Source organism: Ceratotherium simum, chromosome 1 (assembly GCF_057802395.1).
Source record: "Ceratotherium simum simum isolate JZ-2026a chromosome 1, ASM5780239v1, whole genome shotgun sequence".
Lineage (NCBI taxonomy): Eukaryota > Metazoa > Chordata > Mammalia > Perissodactyla > Rhinocerotidae > Ceratotherium > Ceratotherium simum.
In genome coordinates this window covers 47868010-47892399 of record NC_141900.1, presented here as the reverse complement: position 1 = coordinate 47892399, position 24390 = coordinate 47868010, and the positions used below count along the sequence as shown (strand labels likewise).

Genomic DNA, 24390 nt, shown 5'->3' with positions numbered 1-24390 from the left:
ACTCATGTGTTCCATTTCTTTATATTTCATCTTGCAGTTTAAAATAATATTGAGTGTGGGGCTGGCCCCGTGGCTTAGCGGTTAAGTGTGCACACTCTGCTACTGGCGGCCCGGGTTCGGATCCCAGGCACGCACTGACGCACCGCTTCTCTGGCCATGCTGAGGCCGCGTCCCACATACAGCAACTAGAAGGATGTGCACCTATGACATACAACTATCTACTGGGGCTTTGGGGAAAAAAAAAGGAGGAAGATTGGCAATAGATGTTAGCTCAGAGCCGGTGTTCCTCAGCAAAAAGAGGAGGATTAGCATGGATGTTAGCTCAGGGCTGATCTTCCTCACAAAAAAATAAATAAATAAAATAATATTGAGTGAGACTGCAGTCTTGTGCTGATTATCTGCTCAGTGTGTTTGGGTAACTTTAGCAAGCATATAATATTTAACATCTCTCTTTTTGAGATATTTGAGATAATGAGATGTTATTTTTGGATTAATCATGGATCCTAGGGAATTGTTCCAGGAAACAATTGTTAACATAGTAAAGCATCTATAGGACTCAGAGTAGAAGTCTTCTGATGATATTCAAACTTGCTGAGCTGGAAGAGTTACCAAGAAGTCTGAGAAGCAGGCCCTGATTGTGGTTTCCAGATCTACTGTTGCATATTCAAATATGATTTTTAAAAATAAATTGAATAATACTTGAACTATTACATTTTCCTCTTTATTTCATTTGACAATACGGGTGAATGCTATAGTGCCATCATCTTTTCACTCTCCTCACTAACAGCCAAAGTTTTCATTTGAAGAGGTATTAAAAGGAGGTCACTGGAAGTATTGCCAACATCACACCCACTCCATATTGAAAATGGTGCCTTGGCTTTTAGTGGTGCTGGATATAGTTGTGATTGAGGGTCATATGTGAGGGCTGAATGGACTTTCTTAGTTGGTAGGTGGAAATTATTTAAGGTATCTGTTAATTTTGTTTCATTCTTTTTTTTTATTGTGGTAAGAACACTTAACATGGGATCTACCCTTTTATCAAATTTTTAAGTGTACAATACACTGTTGTTAACTATAGGCAGGGTTGTACAGCAGATTTCTAGAACTTACTCATCTTGCATAACTTGTCTGCATTTCATAGGCATATTGGTATGTCCCATTTCCCTCAACTTTATGACGAATGTGACATTGAAACAGCTCAAAGAATAAATTTTATTGTTTTAAAATGTCTACTAATACCACAATGCTGAGAACTAACTAGCATCCTAAAAGTCAAACTCTGCTTAGGGTATTAAAAAAAATCACCTTTCTCTTCCTAAAGTCTTCCACTGTGTAGTCTTCAAGTTTGTTGCACATATTTTACTTTCTAGGTGCATCCTGGAGAGTTTCTAGCAAAGAACCATTTATAAATGAAAAAGCATTCAGAAATTATTGTTGAATTTTAAGGAGATATTAATAATTTATTTAACGGCCCCACCAGGTTTGTGATATCCATTGTCAGGTTTTTAAAAGATGTTTTATTTAGAAGGTATTACTTCGTTTCTTATTGCCACCCTCCCATTTCATGATTGCTCAAAACATACATTAAAATGAAGTTTATCTTTGGAAAATTAAGTTGTACCTGCCACTGTGACTGTCTGCTTGAATATATAGTCATGTCCCTATTACATCACATCTGCTTTTAAAAAAGTATACTGATGCATGTGACTAAATTACATTGTATCTTCATTCAGGAAATACAAATTAGCGAGAGAGAAAATAGCAAGGATCAGTATTTTTAAAAGAAAAAAACAAACCCCGGAGAAAGGTTATTACTAATAAAGTGGAGAGAGACAGAGTGATCTCTCTGAAAAGCATTCTATTTTAGTATATGTGACATAGCAACAACTTGGAATTTCGTGGACGCGAAGGAAAACACTAACCCTATTAGATAATGCTCTCTTGGGGTTGCCTAGGTATGCATGCCAGCTGCAGTTTCTGCTCAGACTAATAAAAAGTGGAAATTAATGAGAACGTGACTTGAGCTAGGGTGACACAAGCAGGCGACACTCTTCTGTATAACACTTCAGCTAGCCCCGGGTGCTGGTGAGGTGGGGGATACATATACGTTGAGGAAGGAGGTTTCTTAAAGCTCTTGAAGAACTCTTTCTCTGCCAGATAAATTGTTCCTCCAAAGCCACATTACAAAAAGCTCTGAGATTTTTCACTAAACAACAAAGTGGACATTCTGCTTTACATATTTTTGTTTGTGGACTCAAGCACATGGTGACCTTTTCCACTTCCTCCTTATTTTTAGCATCCAATTACTGTTCTCTAAATGAATGCTTAATTCCCCAGTTTAGTATTGGCTACAATTTTATTCTGATGCTGCTTCAGGCAATAAAAATTATTTGCAGTTCAGATTATTAATTTGTGCACTGTTTCTTTTGCTACACACACTATACCACTTGTTCACTCTTTTATTTAGTATCAAGGAGGATATCCTTTTTCTTTGGTTTATCATAACCTCAGAAAACACTTTTACAAAGAGATCACTAAGCTGCTCTTGACCTATAGTTTTTATCTGAAAAACTAAGAAGGAAAAAACAGACAACGTATCTCAGAGTGGGAAACTTGCCTCATGTTGGTGAATTGCAGCCTGTGCATTCCCATTGTAAACACATTCCCTGATATCCACTTAATTTTGTATCCAAAATAATAGTGACAAAGAATTGTATTGTGATCTTTCAAAATGATCATTGGATGCCTAGTTTAAAAAGTAAACCAGGTCGTAGGAAATTCAGATCATGATAGCTTTGGCCTCTTTTACTTATGTCTTTGATTCGGATATGTTTTGGAGGATTAGGAAGTAATTAATTAATTAACTAATTTTTATGAAATATGTTGATAAGTTATTACTTACTACAATGTAATTCTGTTTCGGTGGCAGGTGGCCCGGCGTTGGGGCATTCAGAAAAACAGGCCAGCTATGAACTATGATAAACTTAGCCGTTCGCTCCGCTATTATTATGAGAAAGGAATCATGCAAAAGGTGAGCAGCTAATACAGCATTAAAATTCATTGAAATGTTGCAGATTAATCTGCATGTCATACATTGAAAGCCACATATCATTGCATTGCTGAAGCAAAGTTTTCACTCACTTTAACATACGCTTAGCTCTTGGTTTTGGTATTACAAGCCTTTCTATTTATAAATTCATAGGCGTTATAGACAAATGTGTAATACTATCATATACAAAGCAGTCAACTTTCTGGAAGTCCCTACTTTGCTGTGTTTGGTAAAAAAAGATTGTTTCAGTACTAATATGCATGTATATATCCCTAGAAGTTGTTGATATTCTGCGACATTCTCCACAATTATATAGTTTTGAAGTGCTTTTGCTTATAGCTTCCACTACTAACTGAATTCTTACTTTTTTTTTCTTGTTCTGATTCTTGAAACATTCAGAACATTTCTTTTTCTCATTCTGAAAAACATTTTTTTCTCGCCTGGTTTCATTACCTGACAGCTTAACATCCTAAACCACTTATTAAAAATAAGTATTTGATTTTATTTTGTTGGTAGAATGAAGGTAAATATATTTTATTTCAAATGAGCTTCCCTTAATATTTGGAAGTAGCTTTTAAAAAAAAGAGCGAGATAAAACAAATGAATTTCACTTAGCACAAAATACAAATATTTTGAGGAAGGTAATGAATAAATGAATAAAGATAAAACATTTGTGTGTTTGTTATTATTGCATCCTCAGCCTTGCATGTGTATTCAATCTAATTGTCTTGACTGTGAACTAAGTTTACAATCTATCCTTTGTGAACATTACAGTTTTATTATGCATCCTTTGTTCATTTAGGGGGACTTGAACATAGATATATGTTACAGATTACTGCATATTTTTATGTCACTATAGTTATGCCAAGAAAAACTACCAGTTGTTACATGAAACTTACTAGAACAGAGGGGAACAGCATCATTGAGTTTCCTAGACCAAAGGAATCAATGCTCTGGAGTTTGCCAGCTCAGAAGTTAGAACTTTCAAGATCTTTAGAAGATAGCCTGAATTAGATTCTCAATTGCTTCCTATTTCCCTTAATCCCACCTTCAAAATGTATAATGGTTTATTACCTGCTCCTCCTGTCTTCTCTATCTCAAGCCTGGGGTCATTTGTAATTCCTCCCTCTCTCTCATCTACCACTCCCATTTGCAGCCAAGTCCTTTCAAATATATTCCATTCCTTTCATTTTCATCAGCATCTTCCTAATTCTGGCACATCCAGTGGGCTGGCACAGTAGGTGCTCAGCGGTACCCCTAGCCCCCTGCCCCGGGGCGGTCTTGCACAACAGTAAAAGAAAATGCAGTCATGATTTAGGTTTGCATGCTGGCTTCTCATTGAATTACCTTTTTGAACAGATTCTTCTCCTACTAAATGGTGGTATTCTTACCTCTTAAAGTCATTGTGATTATTAAATGAAATAATGGACTTGAGACACATGCATTGTACCTGGCAAAATAAAAATCTTCAACAAGTGGGGACTCTGAATGCATCTCATATCCTGAAGCCAGTGTAAGCCAAGGCATATTTGGCTTGTGTGTCTTGACCACTACATCCCTTATTAAAATGAGCATTCACAGACTGCTAAAAAATGTTGTGAGATCTCTAATCACACCTCAGCTTTTAGACACAGTGTTTGACAGGGTATCTCCAGATGTCAGGCATGGTCTTAAATATTCACAAAGGTGTTCAAACTTATGCTTCTTATTACTAGTATCACCACTTCCATGTTCCTCTTTATTTATCGAATTATCACATCCCATTTGTTTACCTCTTATTTTAATAAATTAATAAGACAGGATGCTATCAAATAATCAAATAATGGCATAAATGTTGAAATACAGATAAAAATATTGTTGTTTCCCACATTTTCTCCTATTAGGCTGTAATTGCCAAAGGAAACTATTTGCAGCTATTTCTTTATCAGCTGCTGTAGGATAGCAAAATGCTGTATATGACAGACCTTTTGGGGTGTTGCTGTGTAATGGAAGAAAGGGTAGGTCATTTAATGGTGAAACACGCAAAAATTGAAGTCTACTTGTAACTAGCACAACAGTCAAGGCTTTTTACAGCCTTAACATATTTACTCTTCTTCCTCACGTGTCGAGTAATTCAACTTGCTACTCTTTGACACACCAGTGACTCCCTCATTGCTTCATTCATATTGTTCCCTCTTTCTAGAATGTTTTGCCTTCTCATCATTACCTTTTAACATATGTACCATTCTAATGTTTAAGTAAATTCTGGTATAGTCATTCAGAAGAAAATTACGCAGTCCTCTTTAAAACAACTATGATGTAGAATTAATATATTTCGACATGTATAGGAAAATGTTTATATGACCACACTTGTTTATAAACTTAAAACTATGTATATGTGGTGTATGCAAAAGAAAATTAAATGGAAAGATTAGAAAAGAAAATAAAAATAACCAAGTAGATCTAAACATGTAAAAGAAACCTGATTATTTCAGTATTTATGAAAGAAGTAAGAAACAGTGGAGTAATGTTTATTATACCTTATAGACAGTACATATGTGTACTTCTATTTCAAAATTTAGAAATGCCTAGAAAATATATACAAATATTTTAACAGTGATTATTTCTGGATGATATGATGATAGGTCATTATTTCTTTTGGCTTAATCTGTAATTTTTCCTTTTCCTCCAGTACTTTTGTATTACCCTTGAAATTTTAAAAGTTAACTCATAATTTAAATATCTAGTCTTTCAAAGCATAATTCAAAAGATACATCCTTGTTTAATTCTGATTCATGTCTCCTTAAAAATTCATGTTTTATCTATCTCAGCATTTCGATTTGAGTATACTTAATGTACAGCATGTTCTATATAGTAATTGTGTTACTAATAATGGAAGACATTATTTCCCTTGGTTGGTTATCAGCCCTTGTTCTAAACTCTGTGGCATTTAACATATTTCAAAAAATGTAGTAGTAGCCCTAAAAATGTTTATTCAAAAGAAAAATAGAAGGAAGCAGTGAGTCAAGGCAGAATCCTTAAGAGATTTTGTAATCTTGATTGTATGTTATACGTTTTAATTCCCCACAGTGATTTATCAGATCATTTCTAATTATAACCAATAGCAATAAGTTGGACAAAAAAATCTCCAATAGCCTAAAGCAAAAAGCTCTTTCTCTGCAGCCCCAAACAAAACAAAGCAGGTTATTAAAAGCTCCAAGGTATGCAGTACATTTATTTTATTTTTTTCTCAAAATACTTTGAACAAAGAAAAACTGGGATTTAGTATCTTAGCTTTGTTTATGACATTGACTGTTTTTATTTTTATGGTAATTTCACCATTTCACCTTTATGAACATAATTTCCTTTTTATAAAGAACTAAAGTAAATAAATTTATGCCAGGCTCCTCTTTTTGCCATGCACTGTACTAGAGACTCCCATCTCAATCTATAACAGGCTTCCCAAGGAGCCATTTCTGTCTCCATTGCACAAAGAAGGGGAACTGAGGACAGTCTAAGAAACATGTCCAATTCATAAGAACTAAGTATTGACTGTTTTCAAACCTAAGAATTTTCTGATTGTTTGTATTCTCTAATCGGTTCCTCTTACAGGGTACAAAATCCAGGGCAAAAAATATTCTAAATCTGAGTCCAGAACCGCAATGCTTTTTGGCAGTTGTTCCTTTTTTCCCAAACGTGACACATAGTTTAGAAACCATGAACTCACCATCCTCCCACATCACAAAGCAACTAGCTGTGCCTTTTGATACCCAGGAACCTAAGTTTCTGAGTAATTTTCACCTTCCTAAAATTTCTGAACTCTACATACACACAAAAAGTTACAGTCAAAGTTAATACAAAGAATTGTATTCACACACTCACTTCCCCCGGGGTTTTGAGAACCTCAGCGTTGTCTGTTAATGGCGAGCGGTGGCGGTGGGGGGACGCATTTTTGTTTTACTCAATTGTGTATAATTTCCTAAAGAAGCATTACTCTTCAGAATTTAAGTTTTGGGACATGTGATTCCCTATAAATTATGCTACTGCCCTTTTATTTCAGGCAGCTGTCACATTTCTTTTTCTCATTTCCTCCCTATGCGTTGTGTATTTTAAATTCCTTTCACTTTTTCACACCTCTACTTCCATGGACTCTTTACACACATCCTTAACTTGTCTACTGCATCCTGCCTTCATTTTTAAAAGTGCTGTACCCAGGATAATGCTGTCCTCTTGATCCATCTTTCATTTAAATAAGGCTATGTATCTTTTTTTTTAGATGAGAATACACACTGCAAAAGAAAAAAAAAAAATCCAGTTCACCTTGTGAATCAGTGAATCAGCAATGTAGTCTTATTAGAAACACAACACATGTTTCTTTTAAGGTTTGGAAGTTCAGTTTTTCTACCATTTCAGAAATGTAGTATTAAGAGGAAGACACTAGACCTTAAAGGTTCAGTTATTTTACAAATATTACCTTTTAAAACAGAGAAAACAAAGTTTAAGTGTGAGATGCCTGCAGGAAATCGATTTTCTTTCCCCCCACATAATAATACATATTAAAACAAGCAAACTGCTAAGCTTGTTAGCAATGTCTGGAATAAGTGTAATTATTATTCAAAGTCAACATTTTGCATTTCCCTCTGTTGAACCATGGTTTATTCTACAAAGTAAGGATTTTGTTTTTCTTTTATGTATATCTGCTAATACTTGGTTGCTTTTTCTTTTGTTATCCATCCTTTCTGGTGTATTAAACCACACTTTTGTTCTTTGCTTTCCCTGACCTTCGCCACCTAGGGATGGTAAAGATGATTTTTTTGTTGTTGAGGAATAATTGACATATACCATTATATTAGGTTCAGGTGTACAACATAATGATTCGATATTTGTATATGTTGTGAAGTGATCACCACAATAAGTCTAGTTAACATCCGGCGCCATACATAAGGATGGGTTTTTCTCTTCCATGTTTTCATCAGGTGGCTGGAGAGAGATATGTCTACAAATTCGTGTGCGATCCAGAAGCACTCTTCTCCATGGCCTTTCCAGATAATCAGCGTCCACTGCTGAAGACAGACATGGAACGTCACATCAACGAGGAGGACACGGTGCCTCTGTCTCACTTTGACGAGAGCATGGCCTACATGCCAGAAGGGGGCTGCTGCAACCCGCACCCCTACAATGAAGGCTATGTGTATTAACATGAGGGACAGTCAAGCAGGGCCTCCTCGCGCTTCTCCTCTTTTTGCAAGATGCAGAGAATCCCTGAATTCTCTTCGATCTTTGTTTGATTTTTGTTGTTTGTATTTTATTTTTAAATAATAATACACAAAAAGGGGGCTTTTCCTGTTGCATTATTCTATGGTCTGCCATGGACTGTGCACTTTATTTGAGGGTGGGTGGGAGTAATCTAAACATCTATTCTGTGTAACAGGAAGATAATGGGTAAATGGGTGGGGGGATTTGGGGATTACTTTTTACTTAGGCTTGGGATGGGGTCCTACAGGTTTTAAGTATGATGAAGCTATATCGTGTTGATTTGATTTTCATAACAACATAAGAAAATGTTCCTTTTCTCTGGGTGTCTATGGTACAGTTAATTCACATTGTGTAAATATCCACTTGGAGACTATTTGCCTTGGGCATTTTTCCCTATCATTTCTGAGTCTCTGCAAGGTGTACAAAAAAAAAATCTACTGTAAATGGCAGTTTAATTGTTAGAAATGACTGTTTTTGCACCTCTTGTAAAAAGGTATTTAGAGATTGCATTTGCTGTTTTTTGTTTTGTTTTGCTTTATATATAACTCACAGAGGATAACCATAAAATGGGTAATTCTCTCTGAAGTTCAGTAATCACCATGACTGTAAATGAGGGGCACAATTTGGACTCTGGCTCCAAACTGAGTCACAGGCCAGTAGCATTACATGTATCTGGTGCCACCTTGCTGTTTAGATACAAATCATGCTGTCGTTTAAATATTTTGAGGCCCATTTCAGTTAAATAATGATATGTCATGGTCCTTTGAGATCTTCATTTAAATGTTAATTCTGGGATCACAATGAAGCAAAAAATATCTGTCTCTTTTTACTTCCTTCAGTACACAAAAACATTATTTAATCAATAAGAATTAACTGTACTAAATCACGTATTATGCTGTCCTACATACAGCAAGCACTCCTTAAGAAAAATATCCAATACACTAAATAGGTACTATAGTAATTTTTAGACATGGTACCCATTGATATGCATTTAAACCTTTTACTGCTGTGTTATGTTGATAACATATATAAATATTAGATAATGCTAATGCTTCTGCTGCTGTCTTTTCTGTAATATTCTCTTTCTTGCTGAATTTACTATGACCATTTATAAGCAATGCAGTTAACTACAGATAGCATTTCAGGACAAAATAGATGACTCGAACCATTTATTGCTTGAAAAATAGCTTATGCCATGCTATGCTATAAGCAGCTTTTATGCACATTGACAAATGAAGAGTAAGCTTCAGCTTGCTAAGGGAAACTGTGGAAACTTTTGTAACTTTTGGTGAAATGGAAAATTATTTACAAACTGTCAAAGAAAATGAGGAAGTTGCTGTATGACATAGTGCTGGCACTGATATCATCCATCATCTTGTTTTGGACACTCGTGTAAATGTGATTGGATTGTTTGAAAGAAGATTTAAAGATTTAAAGTTTCAGAGGTTTTTGTTTGTTTTTGTTTTGCATTTGGAGAAAATATTGGAAGCAGGATATGTTGTTCCACTCACCTTGAAAAAACCATAAGTAAATGGTGTTGCAGTGTCTCTGAATAACTTGCTAAACGATTTCAGCAAGAAATATGAATTTTGTTCAATCCATCAATATCCTAGAGGAACAACATTTTTTTAAGAGTCTATAGCAAATTGTTAAAAAAAAAAATCCTAAACACAAAGCCAAAAGAAACCTATAAAAGCATTTCATGAAGAGCACAGGAGAGAGTGTTGAAAAACGATTTTCTGGCAACCCATTTTCCAACACAACACAGATCACAGCTCATGTCTCTAAATTGAACATTTATTGGGAAAGCCACATGCCATAATCAATACTATTCACATTTAATCCTACAAAAAATGTATTCTAACTTCAACATATGTATGTAACCTGTGATTACAATGATTGTTCTGCATATACATTATATATCATTAGGCCCATTATGGGCTATATGCCTTAAAAATCAGAACTTTTTTTTCCCCACTATGCTCATGTGGCCATTTACAGCCCTTGGAATAAAAGCAGATTTTAAAATATTCAGCTAAAGTTTTATTGGAAAGAGAATTGACATATTTGGAGAAATTGAAGGAGAAATTGAAAGTGGGCCTTGAAAATATGATCTAAATGAAAATTGTATTAAGGATTTTTTCTTTTTTTTTCCCTGTTTTTATTTTTTTCCTTTTTCTTTTTAAAATCCTAGTTTTAGTTTGCCAGTGGAGAAGAATTGGGTTATAAGTTATCATAAAGAATCAAAGGAAGAACCAGTATTAATTATATATAATATTTAAGGACAAACTATATATTTTGCTGTTTAAGGTAGTGACTCACTGAAGTAAGTAAGTAATTGGCCAACATTAAGGATATTTCCAATACAGAGGGGTTCAAAACATCGCATTATAAACTCTTGGGAAATGTATCTGAAGTTTTTTTTTCCCAAAGTTCTGTTTTTATTCTACTTTTGTTTGGTTGTGTTTTTAATTTCAGATAGATTAATAAATCTGGCAGCTGATTTCTGCAAGATTCTTGTGTTTTGAATTTCTAATTGAATTGGCTACTCAAACATAGAAATCTAATAACTAATAATATAACATTTTCCTTCAACTTGGTGAAAGAAACTAAAATAAATATCTCCCCTAGTGTTTGCTGCCTCTTGATGATGACATGCTAACACCCAACAGACTAATTACAACAAAGAATGTTACAGCCCAAATAACTAATGAAAAATAATTTTTCTTAAGTTACTCCTATAAAAAATGCTTAAAAATAAAAATCCACAAAGCTTCAATGCAGAGCACTTTTCTCAAATCATGGAAGGATCTTGGCGGTCATTTGACTGAACCTCTTTTTACAGATTGTACTAGTTTCCCATAGATGCTGTAACAAATTACTACAAATTTAATAGCTTAAAGCAACACAAATTATCCTCTTACAGTTCTGGAGATCAGAAGTCCAAAATGAGTTTAAAGGGGCTAAAATCAAGGTGTCTGTACGGCTTGTTCCTTCTGGAGGTTCCAAGGGAGAATCATGTCCTAGCTGCTTCTACTTTTAGAGGCTGCTGACATTCCTGGCTTCTGGTTCCTGGCTTCATCACTCCAATCTCAGCTTCTGTGGTGACATCCTTTTCTCCTCTACTGTAGTCAAATCTCCCTCTGCCTACCTATTATAATGACACTTGTGATTCCATTTAAGGTCCACCCAGATAACCCAGGATTCTCCTCATCTCAAGTTAACTTAATCACATCTTCAAAGTCCCTTTTGCCGGATAATGTATCATTCACAGGTTCCCGGGATCAGGACGTGGATATGGGGCTGGGTGGGTGTGGAGTGTGCTATTCAGCCTACCATCCAGATGAAGACACTGTAGTGAAAATACTGATCGACTTACCCACGGACAAAAAGTTCTATTGATGGAGCTAGGATTAGAAATTACTGAAGAACATTTTTGTTTGCCATTGAGATAGTCTCACTTGACTCTGCATAAATGGTACTGAAAGCATTCTATATTAAAGTTCATCTATTCCACTAAAGCATTTGGTAATCACGTTAAGCTTTGAGATTATTTAATTCCCTCTCATGTAAACATTATGTAATAAGAGAGAAAAAATAAAGTGTGGTAATTACAGAGTAGTAGCACAGTTAATTGTGTTGTCCAAACCAGATTATATTTTTTTAAATAAATTTCTTTTGGTGCTAGTACGAGTTGTTACTATGTGATCTTAACATCTGCAAGCGATTACTATTTATTAGGTAAGAATAATGTATAAAATATGTCTGTTACTCAAAAAAACAATTCTAAAATATGAGTCAATTTATCTTTATATGACAAGGAAAGAAATGTATTACCCACAGTTATAGCCTTTGGCCAGATCATAGGAGTTTCTAAAATGAGGCACTTTGTCTATCAGGCAGCATTTTCAGAGCTTATAATGACAAAACATTACAGAGGGCCGTTTGAATGTTTCTTACTTGGTATCTTGAGAAAAACTAAAATTTAAAAATAAGAAATGAGTAAGCTATTTTCCAGTTGCAGTTTGATATGAGGAAGGGGAAAAATAGAGTCGTTAAAAACAACAACGACATCATAGAAATTGGGTAAAAAAATAATAGAAGTTAAAGAAGGCAAATGGACATATTGAGCAATTGTAATAAGAATTGCATAAAAGCCAAGTTTCCGTAAGGTATCAGTGTTGGACATGATACTGAAGAATTTGGCCCAATTTACTCAGAACTCAGCTAGTACTTTTAGGGCTTGACTCTTTTTATATTTTCTTTTCTTTTTTTTTTTTTTTTTTTTAACATGAGACTCATTTAGAAAGATTTATTTATTAAAAAAACGGTTTATGGAAAAATATAATTGAAGAGAATTTGATTAGAGTAGTGGATGCCTTTATAGAAATATTGATGATTTTAGAATGTTCAATTAAAAGCATATATAGAATAGCTATGGTTTATGAATTCATATGTAAGGTAGGGTTTGTGAGTTTTTTTGCACATGGACTCCAGTATTCTTATTTACTTCCATTCTAAAATAATATTTATGTTTCTTTGGGGACGAAACTTTTAATTCACTTGGATGTATTGAAATTATACTTATGGTTTGAGAAAACATGCTATGAAATTTATGTGACTATAGCAAATTAAATATGCTCAAAATTTAAATCTAAAATAAAAGCCCAGAAACTGAAAATATTGGACTATGGTGATCACTCTGGAAGGTGGCACATCTAAAACTGATAAATGTTCTAAATTTTTGACTTGCTTCTAATCATCTGAATCATTTTAATCATTTAATTTATGACCAAGGCACGGGACATGAGGAATGTCTTTGCACTCCTTCTGTCACTCCCCAAGTATTCTCCTTCTGGTAACTTAGGTCCCAGGACACCTGATAAATCTTTTTCTAGTTCCATGTTCTAATCACTTTAAATACCTTATTTCACATAATCCCTTCAGCAACTATATCAGGAAGAAATTTTGGAAAGGAACTGTCTACATTATTTCAGTGACTCCCATGTGCCAACCAGCATGCATGCATGACAAATGTTACTACTTCCATCACTGATTGGCTTTGAGGAGAAGCTGAGGCTAATGCAAAACCTAAATGTCATTGTGTTGGCTGGCCCGGTGGCGCAGAGGTTAAGTGTGCGCACTCCGTTGCGGCGTGCACCGACGCACCGCTTGTCAAGCCATGCTGTGGTGGCGTCCCATATAAAGTAGAGGAAGATGGGCACGGATGGTTAGCCCAGAGCCGGTCTTCCTCAGCAAAAAAGGGGGATTGGCAGAGGTTAGCTCAGGGCTGATCTTCCTCACACAAAAAAACAAAAAAAAAAATGTCATTGTGTCAAGATGTTGTGTGATCACAGGCAAATTGATAAACCCTACCTTTCTGTGTAACCTGGACTAGCTAGTTTCTTGATTTAAATTTCTAATGACTTAAAAATGTATGTAACAATGAATCACATTTTGCTGAAACACAGTCTTATTTAAAACATTTCTTTAACCATTTTTGAATAGTCTTTATAGAAAAATCTGAAAAATCAAGTACTATTTAAACAACAGCAACATCAAACCATGATTTTTTTTTTTGAGTCTTTAAGCATTTAGAAATCAAAATGATTGAAGTACCACTTTGTCTTTTTCCATTGGAGAAGGATACAGCTTAATGATCCCAAAAGAGACAGATGTACTGATTAAACTCTTCAGAAAGTTGTAAACACTGCCCCCGTGATTTATGCTATTAGACATGACTTCTGAAAGTAATAGGTTTCCCAGAAAGCTTTTGAAACATAGTAGACTTGAAGTCACGGGGTTCAGAAGAAGCAAAAAACATGATTTTTAAAGTAGAAAATAAAACTGAAAAGATAGAAACTTTTATAAAGAAATCTTAATTTTTAAAAAATATCACACTGTTGCAAAGGGGACTTTGACATGTTAGATACATTTTAATTTGCTGAATAGCCAGCAGAACTATTGGTCCTATATAAAGTTTAGTGTGAATTTAATTGGCACAAGAAAACTGTGGTGAAAAAAAAATGAGAAGAAAAAAAAGATAATGCACATGACATTACTTTTTAAACTGCAAAATGCTATCCTACTTCTTTTTTTTTTTTCCTTTTTTTTTTTGTGTGTGTGAGGAAGATCAGCCCTGAGCTAACATTCATGCTAATCCTCCTCTTTTTGCTGAGGAAGACTGGCTCTGAGCTAATATCTATTGCCAATCCACCTCCTTTTTTTTTTTCTCCCCCAAAAGCCCCAGTGGATAGTTGTATGTCATAGTTGCACATCCTTATAGTTCCTGTATGTGGGACACGACCTCAGCATGGCCGGAGAAGTGGTGTGTCGGTGCGCACCCGGGATCCGAACCCGGGCCGCCAGTAGCAGAGCGTGCGCACTTAACAGCTAAGCCACGGGGCCGGCCCAATCCTACTTTTAATACTACAGAAATATTTTACTTTATACTGAAAAGTATTCTTAAATACTGAATTATTTCAATTTTTTTCTATTTTTAAAAAAGTAGTAAAATATATATAACAAAACTTGCCATTTTAACCAATTTTAAGTGTACAATTCAGTGGCATTAATTACATTCACAATGTTGTGCAACCATCACTACTATTTCCAAAACATGTAGATTCTTTTATTCTTAAAACTATTATTTAAAATACTACAAGAGATACTCTGTTATATATTAGAATTAGAAATGTAAAAAATGCACCTTTATGCTTTCTAATAATTCACATTACTTGTAGTTTATTAATAGGTTTGCCTTGATTTTATACCATAGTTTAATAGCGTTATTAAAGAAAAAAACTGAACATTATGTATAAACACTATTTCTACAAAGCTCCGATGATTGTTGCAGGGAAAAAAGGTCATTTAGACAACCAGCTTACTGGATGTTTTTAAAGTAACATACATTGTTTAAATATATGTCAACAAATAAAAACAGCCCCTTAAAACAAGCCACTTCAGTGAACTGATATGTTTCTTCAGTTTGAATTGACAGATTTGATTAACATATCATAAAGACAGAAACATACTGAAGCTATGTTTAAACTCTTTAAGACAGTGATAATTTCAGATAACTTTTTTTTGGAAAAAAATTTCAAACAGGAATATGCTGGATTCAATAACAGAGTCTAATTAATGTGAAATTTGGCTATCAAGATAAATTGGGCATCTCTCCACCACCTCCTCACCATATTTTTAGTCTAAACACTAAGAACTTCCTAAATTAAAGCAGAAATTGGATATTTTTCTGTGACTTTCCAAATCTCTTAGAGATTCCTTTCAAAATCTGTTTCTTGAAATATGGTATTTAATCACTTATAGATTAAGGTGACTTGTTTAGAATCATTCCCTTATGGAGTAAACTTTTGGTTTATTATTGACAGGACAGCATCTGAAGAGATATGATTCCATTATTATATTTAATTTTTTCTCAGATATATGATACCACACCCAAATGTGATACATTCCAAATTGTTGATTTTTACTTGTTTGTTTCAGGAAGAGCTTATTTTGCAGGTGTAAATAGTAAACGTTACAAATAACTCATAAAATTGCCATTCTAATTATTTCACATTCTTATTCTGAAATTCGGAATCAAGGAAATTATGAAATAAAATCAACTGAAAGAACACTTCTTCCCCAGAATTTACTGTTTGCTTATTTTCACAAAAATTTGTGATTATGTAGACACCCTGAGGCAGTGTTTTTAAAACCCAAACAAGAAGAAATATGAAAATAAATATTTGGATAATTTATATCCCAAAGGAGAAATACATTGCACACTGATTTATTCATTGAGTGAATATTAATTCACCCACGTTAGAACAGACTTTGGATTATTCATTTCAATTTGTTCTATGTCGGGATATTCATTGATTTAATCCCTCAAAATCCCCAAATATGAATCTTCTACAAATTGTTATTAAACTCTGCTATAAAATCAATTGATGGAGTATTTTCTGCCTCCAAATTAAGTGTCCCACCACATAGGCAGACTCGGAAGATAGAATAGATTTATAAAAAAAAATTCCCTGCCCTCAAACTAAGTAAGACTAAGCCACGTGAATCTAACACCACTTAGAGAACTATATGATGTGGTGTATCAATTAGGCTGAAATAATCTGGCATTTAGTGCATAGACTCTATGCAAAAGGAGTACGGTAAATAAGTGACCTTAAGATTGCTTGTGACAGTGGGAAGCAGGGATACTTTTATTCAAGTACGATGGGTGTTTAAGTTCAAGCATGCCTGTAACAGTAAAAGGAAGAATTTAATTAATCGCAAAGTGTAAGTCTATGTGGCCCATAATGCAGGAAGATGTTGAAAATTTAACTAAAAATCAAGGTAGGGCAGACTGCCAACTTAACTTCTGGACTGCCTGGATCCTGACATCTTGATTAAAAGCATGTATCAAATGCCCACTTGCTGTGTACATGTACATACTGGGATTCCTCACTGCATTATGAAGGGGTCATTGTATTAGTCTTTGATGGTCCCAAGCAACAATAACCAACTGATTAGGAGGTTTTCAAAGCTAAGAGGCCCCATTTTGTAGATGCTATAGCTGGTACACACCCTAACAAGTGGTCCCCTGACCCCAACCTACCACTGATGCTCCAAAAGGGCAGTAGAGATGAGTACAAGATGAGAGAAGTCCAAAATCAAAGTGTTGGCGGGGTTGGTACCTTCTGACAGCTGGATCTGTTCCAGGCCTCTCTCCCTGGCTTATAGTTGGTCTTCTTTTCCCCATGTGTCTTCACATTATCTTCCTTCTGCCTCTGCCTCTGTGTCCAATTTCTCCTTTTCAGAAGGGTACCAGTCATTTTGGAGTGGGGCTCACCCTAATGACCTCATTCTAACTTACGTTTGTAAAGACCCTATCTCCAAATAAGGTCATATTCTGAGGTGCTGCAGTTAGGACTTCACGTATCTTTTTGGAGGGAGGACATAATTTAACCCATTAACAGGTACTTAACTTATCGTCAAGTGAAAGTGACAGAATCTATTAAAATGAAACGGTTATCATCCATTACATGTGAGATTCAGGCTTAAGCGATCAATTACGACTATACCTTTCTTATATTACGCAACAAATATGGATAAAGATGTTGCATAAATACAACCAAGGCATTGCCCTTTATTCTCAATGGAGATGTTTGAAATAAATTTTATTCTCATAGTTTTCTTGTCCCTCCATCAACTAACACTTTTCCTAAAAAGATGTTATAGGAAAATAGGAATAAAGGGATTACTCACATGATAAATTTAATGAAAATCGAATAATAAAACATAGGGATAATGAGTGGGAAAAATGAGTAACATAAAAGCAAAAAAAGAAAAACGGTACCATAATAAAAGTAGTATGATCTTTCTGCTTTTTGGATTTTAGGACCTAGAAACTAGCTATTTGCCAGGAGAAAATCTATGAACAAAAACACTATAGACTTTTCTGAGCTAAAATGAGAAGTTAGATGAGGAAATTTGCGTTGAGCACTACTTATCATTTAAGCACCATTGAGCGATAAGCAGCATGGGTTTACACAGAACAAATCATGCCAAACAAATCTGATTGCTTTTTTTATTGAATTACGAGATTAGTGGATGAATGCAATGTGGGAGATGTAATACATTTGGATTTTAGCAAAACATTTGATACCGCATCTCATGAACTCTAAAATGAATTCAAATAGTCAGGAATATTAACGCTGGGGTAAGAAATGGAAATTAAATGAAGGATTGCAAAGAAAAAGAAGTAATAATCAACTGTGATATGGCAGCCTGGGAACACATCATTATAAGGTGCTACAGTGATCACAGGATTTCTTCAGTACCTATTAACATTCACACAGCCTTCTCAGGTTTGATAAAAAGAAATGAAATAAAGGATTTAGAATGCAGCCCATGTCTTCAGACAATATATACAATCAATCCCGATTTAGAGGAAGGAGAAAATAGATTTGGCCTCAAACATTTTTGATGTTTTTGAAAATAGTTTCTTATAACACTAGATCATTTAATTCGCTTAAGGTTTTCAGATTCGGTCGTGATGCTATTTGATCGTTTTCTGTGTCTCAGGACAAGCCAATTCTTTAAGTCATCCAATCTGCCTGGCCTTATACTGATGATCCACGAAGAAGATAGAAAAAGTTCTCTTGGTTACTTTTTTGGTGTTCAGAAGACTTGAATTTCACCACGGTGTGTGGACTTCATGTTAGATACCACCCTCAAGGCACAAGTTAAATATGATACCTAATTAGATAAATAGAAAGGAGTAGAAGCATGCCAGTGAAATTCACAGTTGATACTAAATTGGGAGGTGCTGCTAAAAGCAGCAAGGTCAGTAAAATTACAGCGGTGTCCTGGCACAACTGAGAAATGCGTATATCAAACCCAAAGCACAAGAGTCACTTGGAAAGGAGAAACACATTCAGCGGTGATGCTAGAGGATGCAACGAGGAGACAGCAAACGGCAACTCGCCTGTGAGTTTACGTCAGGCATCACCCAAGAGATGTAACAGGATGTTTGATCTATTAGATGAGGTTGAAAAAGATTCATCAGTTTCTGAATATAATGCTCAAGTCTCTTCTGGAAGACTGCATTTATTCCCTTTGGAAACATCCTTTTCTAGAATAACAAACAGGTTCAGAGTGAAATCAGAGCATAGCAACAAAGAATGATTATGAAGCAGCAGGATCCGCTCATGACGAAAGATCAAAATATGTATTGCATTGTTAAAGGGAAAGGAACTATAAAGTTAGTCTGCCGATGTACAACATCTGTTCAAGTAAGTAACGAAAGAGAATCAATATTTCTAAAGGGTAGGAAAAACCCACAACTGGAAAATTGAGAATGAATAAATTTATACCCACTTTAGTAAAAGTTAAAATCCTAGGAAAGGGAGACACTGTGTGTCTGAGAAAGAGTTGTCAAATTTCACCCTTTGATTAAAGAATTGACACAAGACTATGCTATAAAGTTAGAAATGCAATGGCTTTCGGAACAACGGTTTGCCAAGTATGTAAGAGTATTCTTGACAAACTGATAGAGTCAATAATCATCTATTCAAATAAAAATTCAAATCCCAATACACATTTTTCCTATATCCATTATGCATATAACTATTGAATTTGCATGTTTCTCTCTCTCTCTCTTCTTTCTTTCTTTTCTTCTTGTGATATAATTAACCGGTAGGTTTTTAAGTGGTTTGTGCGGTCCAGTGTCTCTCCACCAGAGCAGACATTTGGGCCAGATAATTCTTGAGTGAGACTCTCTTACGCATTGTGAGATGTATAGCATCTGTACTCCCAGGCACTACATGCCGATAGGTCCCTCAGTAACTATATATAACAGCAGAACCCATAAACACACACACACACACACATTTCTAGGTGCCCCTAGGGTCACCCCCTACCTCAGAAAACCTCACAAAAATTTAAACACACTCACTAGGGCAAGCCCAATAATTAAGGTTTCCATATTCAGGTTTTTGTCATACCTGCTTAGGCAATTCTAAGATGCTTATGCTTGTTCAAGGGTCCAATGTCACAAGAGGCTTGTATCAGTCAAGATATACCAGATTGCACGAAGTGGCTTACAAAAACAAAGTTTCTTTCTTTCTCTCTCTACATTTTCACCATGGGTCAGCTGCAGTCCTGTTTCAGGCTTCCTTCTGATGGTGCAGTCTCAAGCCAGAACATTGACAGTTGCAATGGCATAGGGAAAAAGAACATGGTTACCATCTGCTGGCTCTTGGAGCTTCTGCTCTGGAGTTACGCTAACAATTCTGTTCATAGTCATTGGCCCAAGAATGTCATTTGGCCATCGTTGAGTTCCAGAGAGTGGAGATATATAACCTTTCTGCAAGGAGGGGCATTTAATATGAGTAAACAAACTGCCTTTGGCTCTTAATACTCTTTTTGAATTTCAAGGAAAATAATATTGGAATTCATCATAAAGTTTCCCGTAGTGGAAATGACACCTTTAAAGGAGGTGATGACCAATACACTGATGTTTATAGCAAAAAATTTAGGAAAATGTGGAACAGAACTGCTTTGCATCTGGCTATACAGTTTTCTGCAGACAAGCGAGTCAAAATCGCAACACTAGAACTTGTCTCACTTACTTTCCTATTACTGTTACTGAGGTGTTTGTTTCGTTGTGTTTATAAAACATGCAATTCTTAATTACTTCAACATATATTTATTGAACGAGCTCTGGAGATGACAAAAATAAAGAAGACACAGCTCTTTCTCTTGAAGAACTCATAGCCTAGTAGGCAAGAGAGACACGAGGATCACTGACTATAATTCAATGTGTGAAATTTTGTATTATAAATATCTAATAAGTATTTGAGTACAGTTATGAGAGCAGTTAATCTTGCTGGAATGTGGATATGGAGACATCTTTATAGATGAAATGATATATGATTCAAGCATATAAATTTGGTGGACAGTTTCAAGTAGATAATAGGGACTGGCAGCTGAGAGGAAGAGACAAAGAGAAAATCTGGGATTGTCAGAACCTTCTGGGAAACTTGCTTAAGCTATGCACCCCAATCATCTCCCAAATTCCAGTGACACAACAGAAAAAAGCTGGAGGCATGCTCATTCTGATAAAGCTTCCAAGATGATTCTAATTCATCCTCAACCTGTATGAACACCACCTCCCCTCCACGTTTTGATTTACTAGAGCTGGGTTCCTTAACATTAGAATCACTTGGGTGTCTGTTTTAAAATAAAGATTTCTGAGTTTCAGATTCAGTAGGCCTGAGAGAGTGTCCAGGAATCCTAATTCCATATGGTTCTGCTACACGTGATCCACTGATGGCACTTATGGGGGATGGAAGATTTGAGGAAATATGCCTAAGGTTGAGGTTCTTGGGAGAGGCTAAAACTAGAGTTTGAAATTCTTCTGTGGCAAGATAAGGGGTTCAGGCCTGTAAATTTTGGGGGGCCACTATTCTGCCTACCACAACATGTATTAAAATTCATAGAACTATAAACCAAAAAAGTGCCGATTTTACTGTATGCTAATTTAATTCATAAAATAAAATAAAAAGGGCTTGAGTGATTCTTAATATAAAGCAAATTTTAGAAACTCAGCTTTTGGCTAAGGCAAGTCATCAAAGACTATTAGACAGAAGTGTGAAGAGTGATATTTTTCTTTTAAAAATATTCTTTTGTAGATGTTTGTAGGATAGATTGGAGGCTGTCAAGAGTGGAGACAAGCTGATCAATTAGGATGCAATTAGTTGAGGCAAGAGATGGATAAGGACTGTAGCTAGACCCTGGAGCCTCATTTTCTAGGAACTGTGCGTTCCCCTGGGAAGAGCCTAAGAGAAGGGCCCTGAGTTTATGCCTCTCCCTGTCCCCCACCCAATATTATTATCTGCTTTCCATGTTAAAAGCATAGGGAAATTGACTATGGAGAATACAAAGTTATCATCTTCACATCTGTTCTCAAGGATCTTAAAATCTGACATTCCCAAATGACAAAAAGAAATAAATCAAGAAAGAAAGGGTATGTAGGGAGGTTCTGAGTGCAGGGTTGGTCTGGAATAAGAACAGTGGTACCTTGATGTGGAGAGACTGCTTTTAAATACATTGTCAATGATGCTGGGGAGATCAGTATATCCAGGTCTGAAACAAGCTGACTGAAGGGTCTTTCAAATTCTGCTCCAAACATTGGCTCAATAGTAGCATCCTGGCTCATTTACAAAAGACAGAAAAGACTAGACGGACAGGTCTATTTAAACAGGTATTTAGTGTTGCAATTCACTGTAGAATACTGCTTGGGCTTGAAGATTGGGGATTGCAGGTGTGTCTTAATTCTTTACCCATCACGATCCATCAAATCACTCTAATAGAAAATTCCAGAGTTGAGGTTTTCGGCTTCCAGCTTGAGGAAGATGGCCCTTTATGCATTATTGAGTAGAGTGTCTTTGAATATATTTGAAGATATACATCTGTTGAGGCTAGTGAATCAACCTGGCTTCTATTACCAATGCCTCCAGTTACAGGTCATAAGGAGCAAAAGATTGAAAACAGAAAGTTAAGAGAGCAAAACAGCCCTATAATAGCTCAGGCCTCCACCACTTGGGGCCTCGGAATAACTGGCACTGAGAGACAGAGGATATCTGAAAACATTTTATGCCAATAGAAACCAGATAAGTGGCAGAATCTGGTGTGGTGGCATGGCAGTATGAACAGGAGTAGATGGGGGCTAGACAAGGAATGGAGGACTCAAAGCAAAAGGAGCAGCCAGCCAAGGTCCATCATCAAGGTGAGCGGGAGACAGTGGAATAGGAAGGATCATAACAGGACCTAAAGTTTGAGTACAGCTAGAGTCAACACACACAGGTAGGCTACCCCAAGGAAAACTGGAAGGAACCTTCTTGTCATGCACCAGACACTTCAGAATAGAAGGGGCAATTTCTCCTCTTTATGGAGAGGCACGCTAGGATGAAAATATTTGTAGTATTTACAGAAATTTGAGTTCTAGGATGACTCTTTTGGAACTTAGAGACAAATAAAACCTTTTTGTAACACTTGGCTACCTTCTCTGTCTTTAGGAGGCTTCCAGGTGTTGCTCTCTCTTGCCTTATTTGCCACTCCTGTCATTTCCTTGTGTGAGTTCTTTTTGCTCTGGTGGCCATCCTTGGCTTTTTTTTAGTTTTACTTCATGTATTCTTTCTGGATTATCTCTTTGAAGCCTATGGTTCCAACCACCACTTATTCTGATGTATAGTCATGCACCACTTAATGGTGTTTTGGTCAATGACGGACCACATATATGATGGTGGTCTCATAAGATTAGTACCGTATAGCCTAGGTGTGTAATAGGCTATACCATCTATGTTTGTGTAAATACACACTATGATGTTTGCACAATGATGAAATCCCCTAATGACTCACTTCTCAAAACACAACCCCATCATTAAGCGGCACCTGACTATTCTGAAAATCTAAATCTTAACCCCAGCTCCAAATCCTAGTTTCAAACTTACTGCCGGACATCTCAAACTGGATATTTCACAAGTCTCTCAAATTTAATGTGTCCCAAATAGAACTCAACCATTATCCTCTACACCTGGTTCCCCACCTCAACCTACAAACATTTATTCCAGAAAATCTTCAAAAACTCACCTTCCAATTTTATCTCTCTGCTTATTCTATCTATATTCTGTATTAGTGTCTCATAACTAATTGAAATAATAAGTTTAAATTTGACCATCTACAAGATGAATTTTAATAAAATATTAAGTTAACATTGAATAACCGTGCTCTATTGCTAGTTTGATAAACACAGCAAAAGGACAATGGGGCAAAGGAATTCCAAATATCTTACATGTAGAGAAGTGAAGAGGATCAGGGATATAAATGAGCTGGGCAGTCTAGAGATAATCTTTACCTCTGCATGTGGCCCAAGTAAGGCACTAACCAGTCTGTTACTATCCTCTGTCTCTGTCATCTAGATGTGGAAGATAACAGCTGTAAGGATCATGAGCAAAAAATCATTCTGGATTGTGTTGGCTGGGTATTTCAGACCTGACTTGCTCTTCTTTACCTTGCCCAGGATAACCAGCCGCAGAGTCAATAGTATGTCCACTGTTTCCTGCTTCACGAGAACGCAATCATTTTGATTCTGGAATAGGATATATCCCAACTTTGCCTATGGGCTGGAGGAAGGGAATGGAAGAGTTGTATTGTGTTCTTTGTTTCACCACTCTGCTTAGGCTGGGTAGCAAGAGTGCTTAAGTGAGTTGACACATAGTGATGGGTTACACACTGCTGAGAGAGTCTAGCCCTCCCACTGAGCTTGGTAAGGTCCTGAGTTGAATCCTTGGTGTGACAGGCACAGAGGCCGAATATGCGGAAGCTCTGAATCTGACAGTCAAATGGTCATGAGGAAGCTATTCTTATAAATGTACAGTACTATTGAAGGGTGTTAATATGGAACACAATGTATCAAGACTGATTTTGGCCCAGAAAACAGAAAAGTCTTTTGGGTTTCACGTATTTTATTTACAGTTTCCTTCAAGAACATTTCTAGTTTTTGCTTTAGGCTCTGTTTTCCTTTTGTCTCCAGAGTAAGACATCTA

At 35.9% G+C, this 24390-nt stretch overlaps 1 protein-coding gene across 5 annotated transcripts in view; it reads left to right on the top strand.

Annotated features, from left to right (window-relative positions):
- Positions 1-10917, top strand: part of ETV1 (ETS variant transcription factor 1) — a 93015-nt gene extending 82098 nt beyond the window's left edge. For all 5 annotated transcript variants that reach the window (XM_087427090.1, XM_014788213.2, XM_087427211.1 and 2 more), the window contains 2 exons: positions 2930-3031; positions 8005-10917. In XM_087427090.1, coding sequence (XP_087283216.1) covers positions 2930-3031; positions 8005-8226 — 324 coding nt within the window. In that variant the 3' untranslated portion in view covers positions 8227-10917. The remainder of the gene's footprint in view (positions 1-2929; positions 3032-8004) is intronic.
- Positions 10918-24390: the final 13473 nt, after the last annotated feature.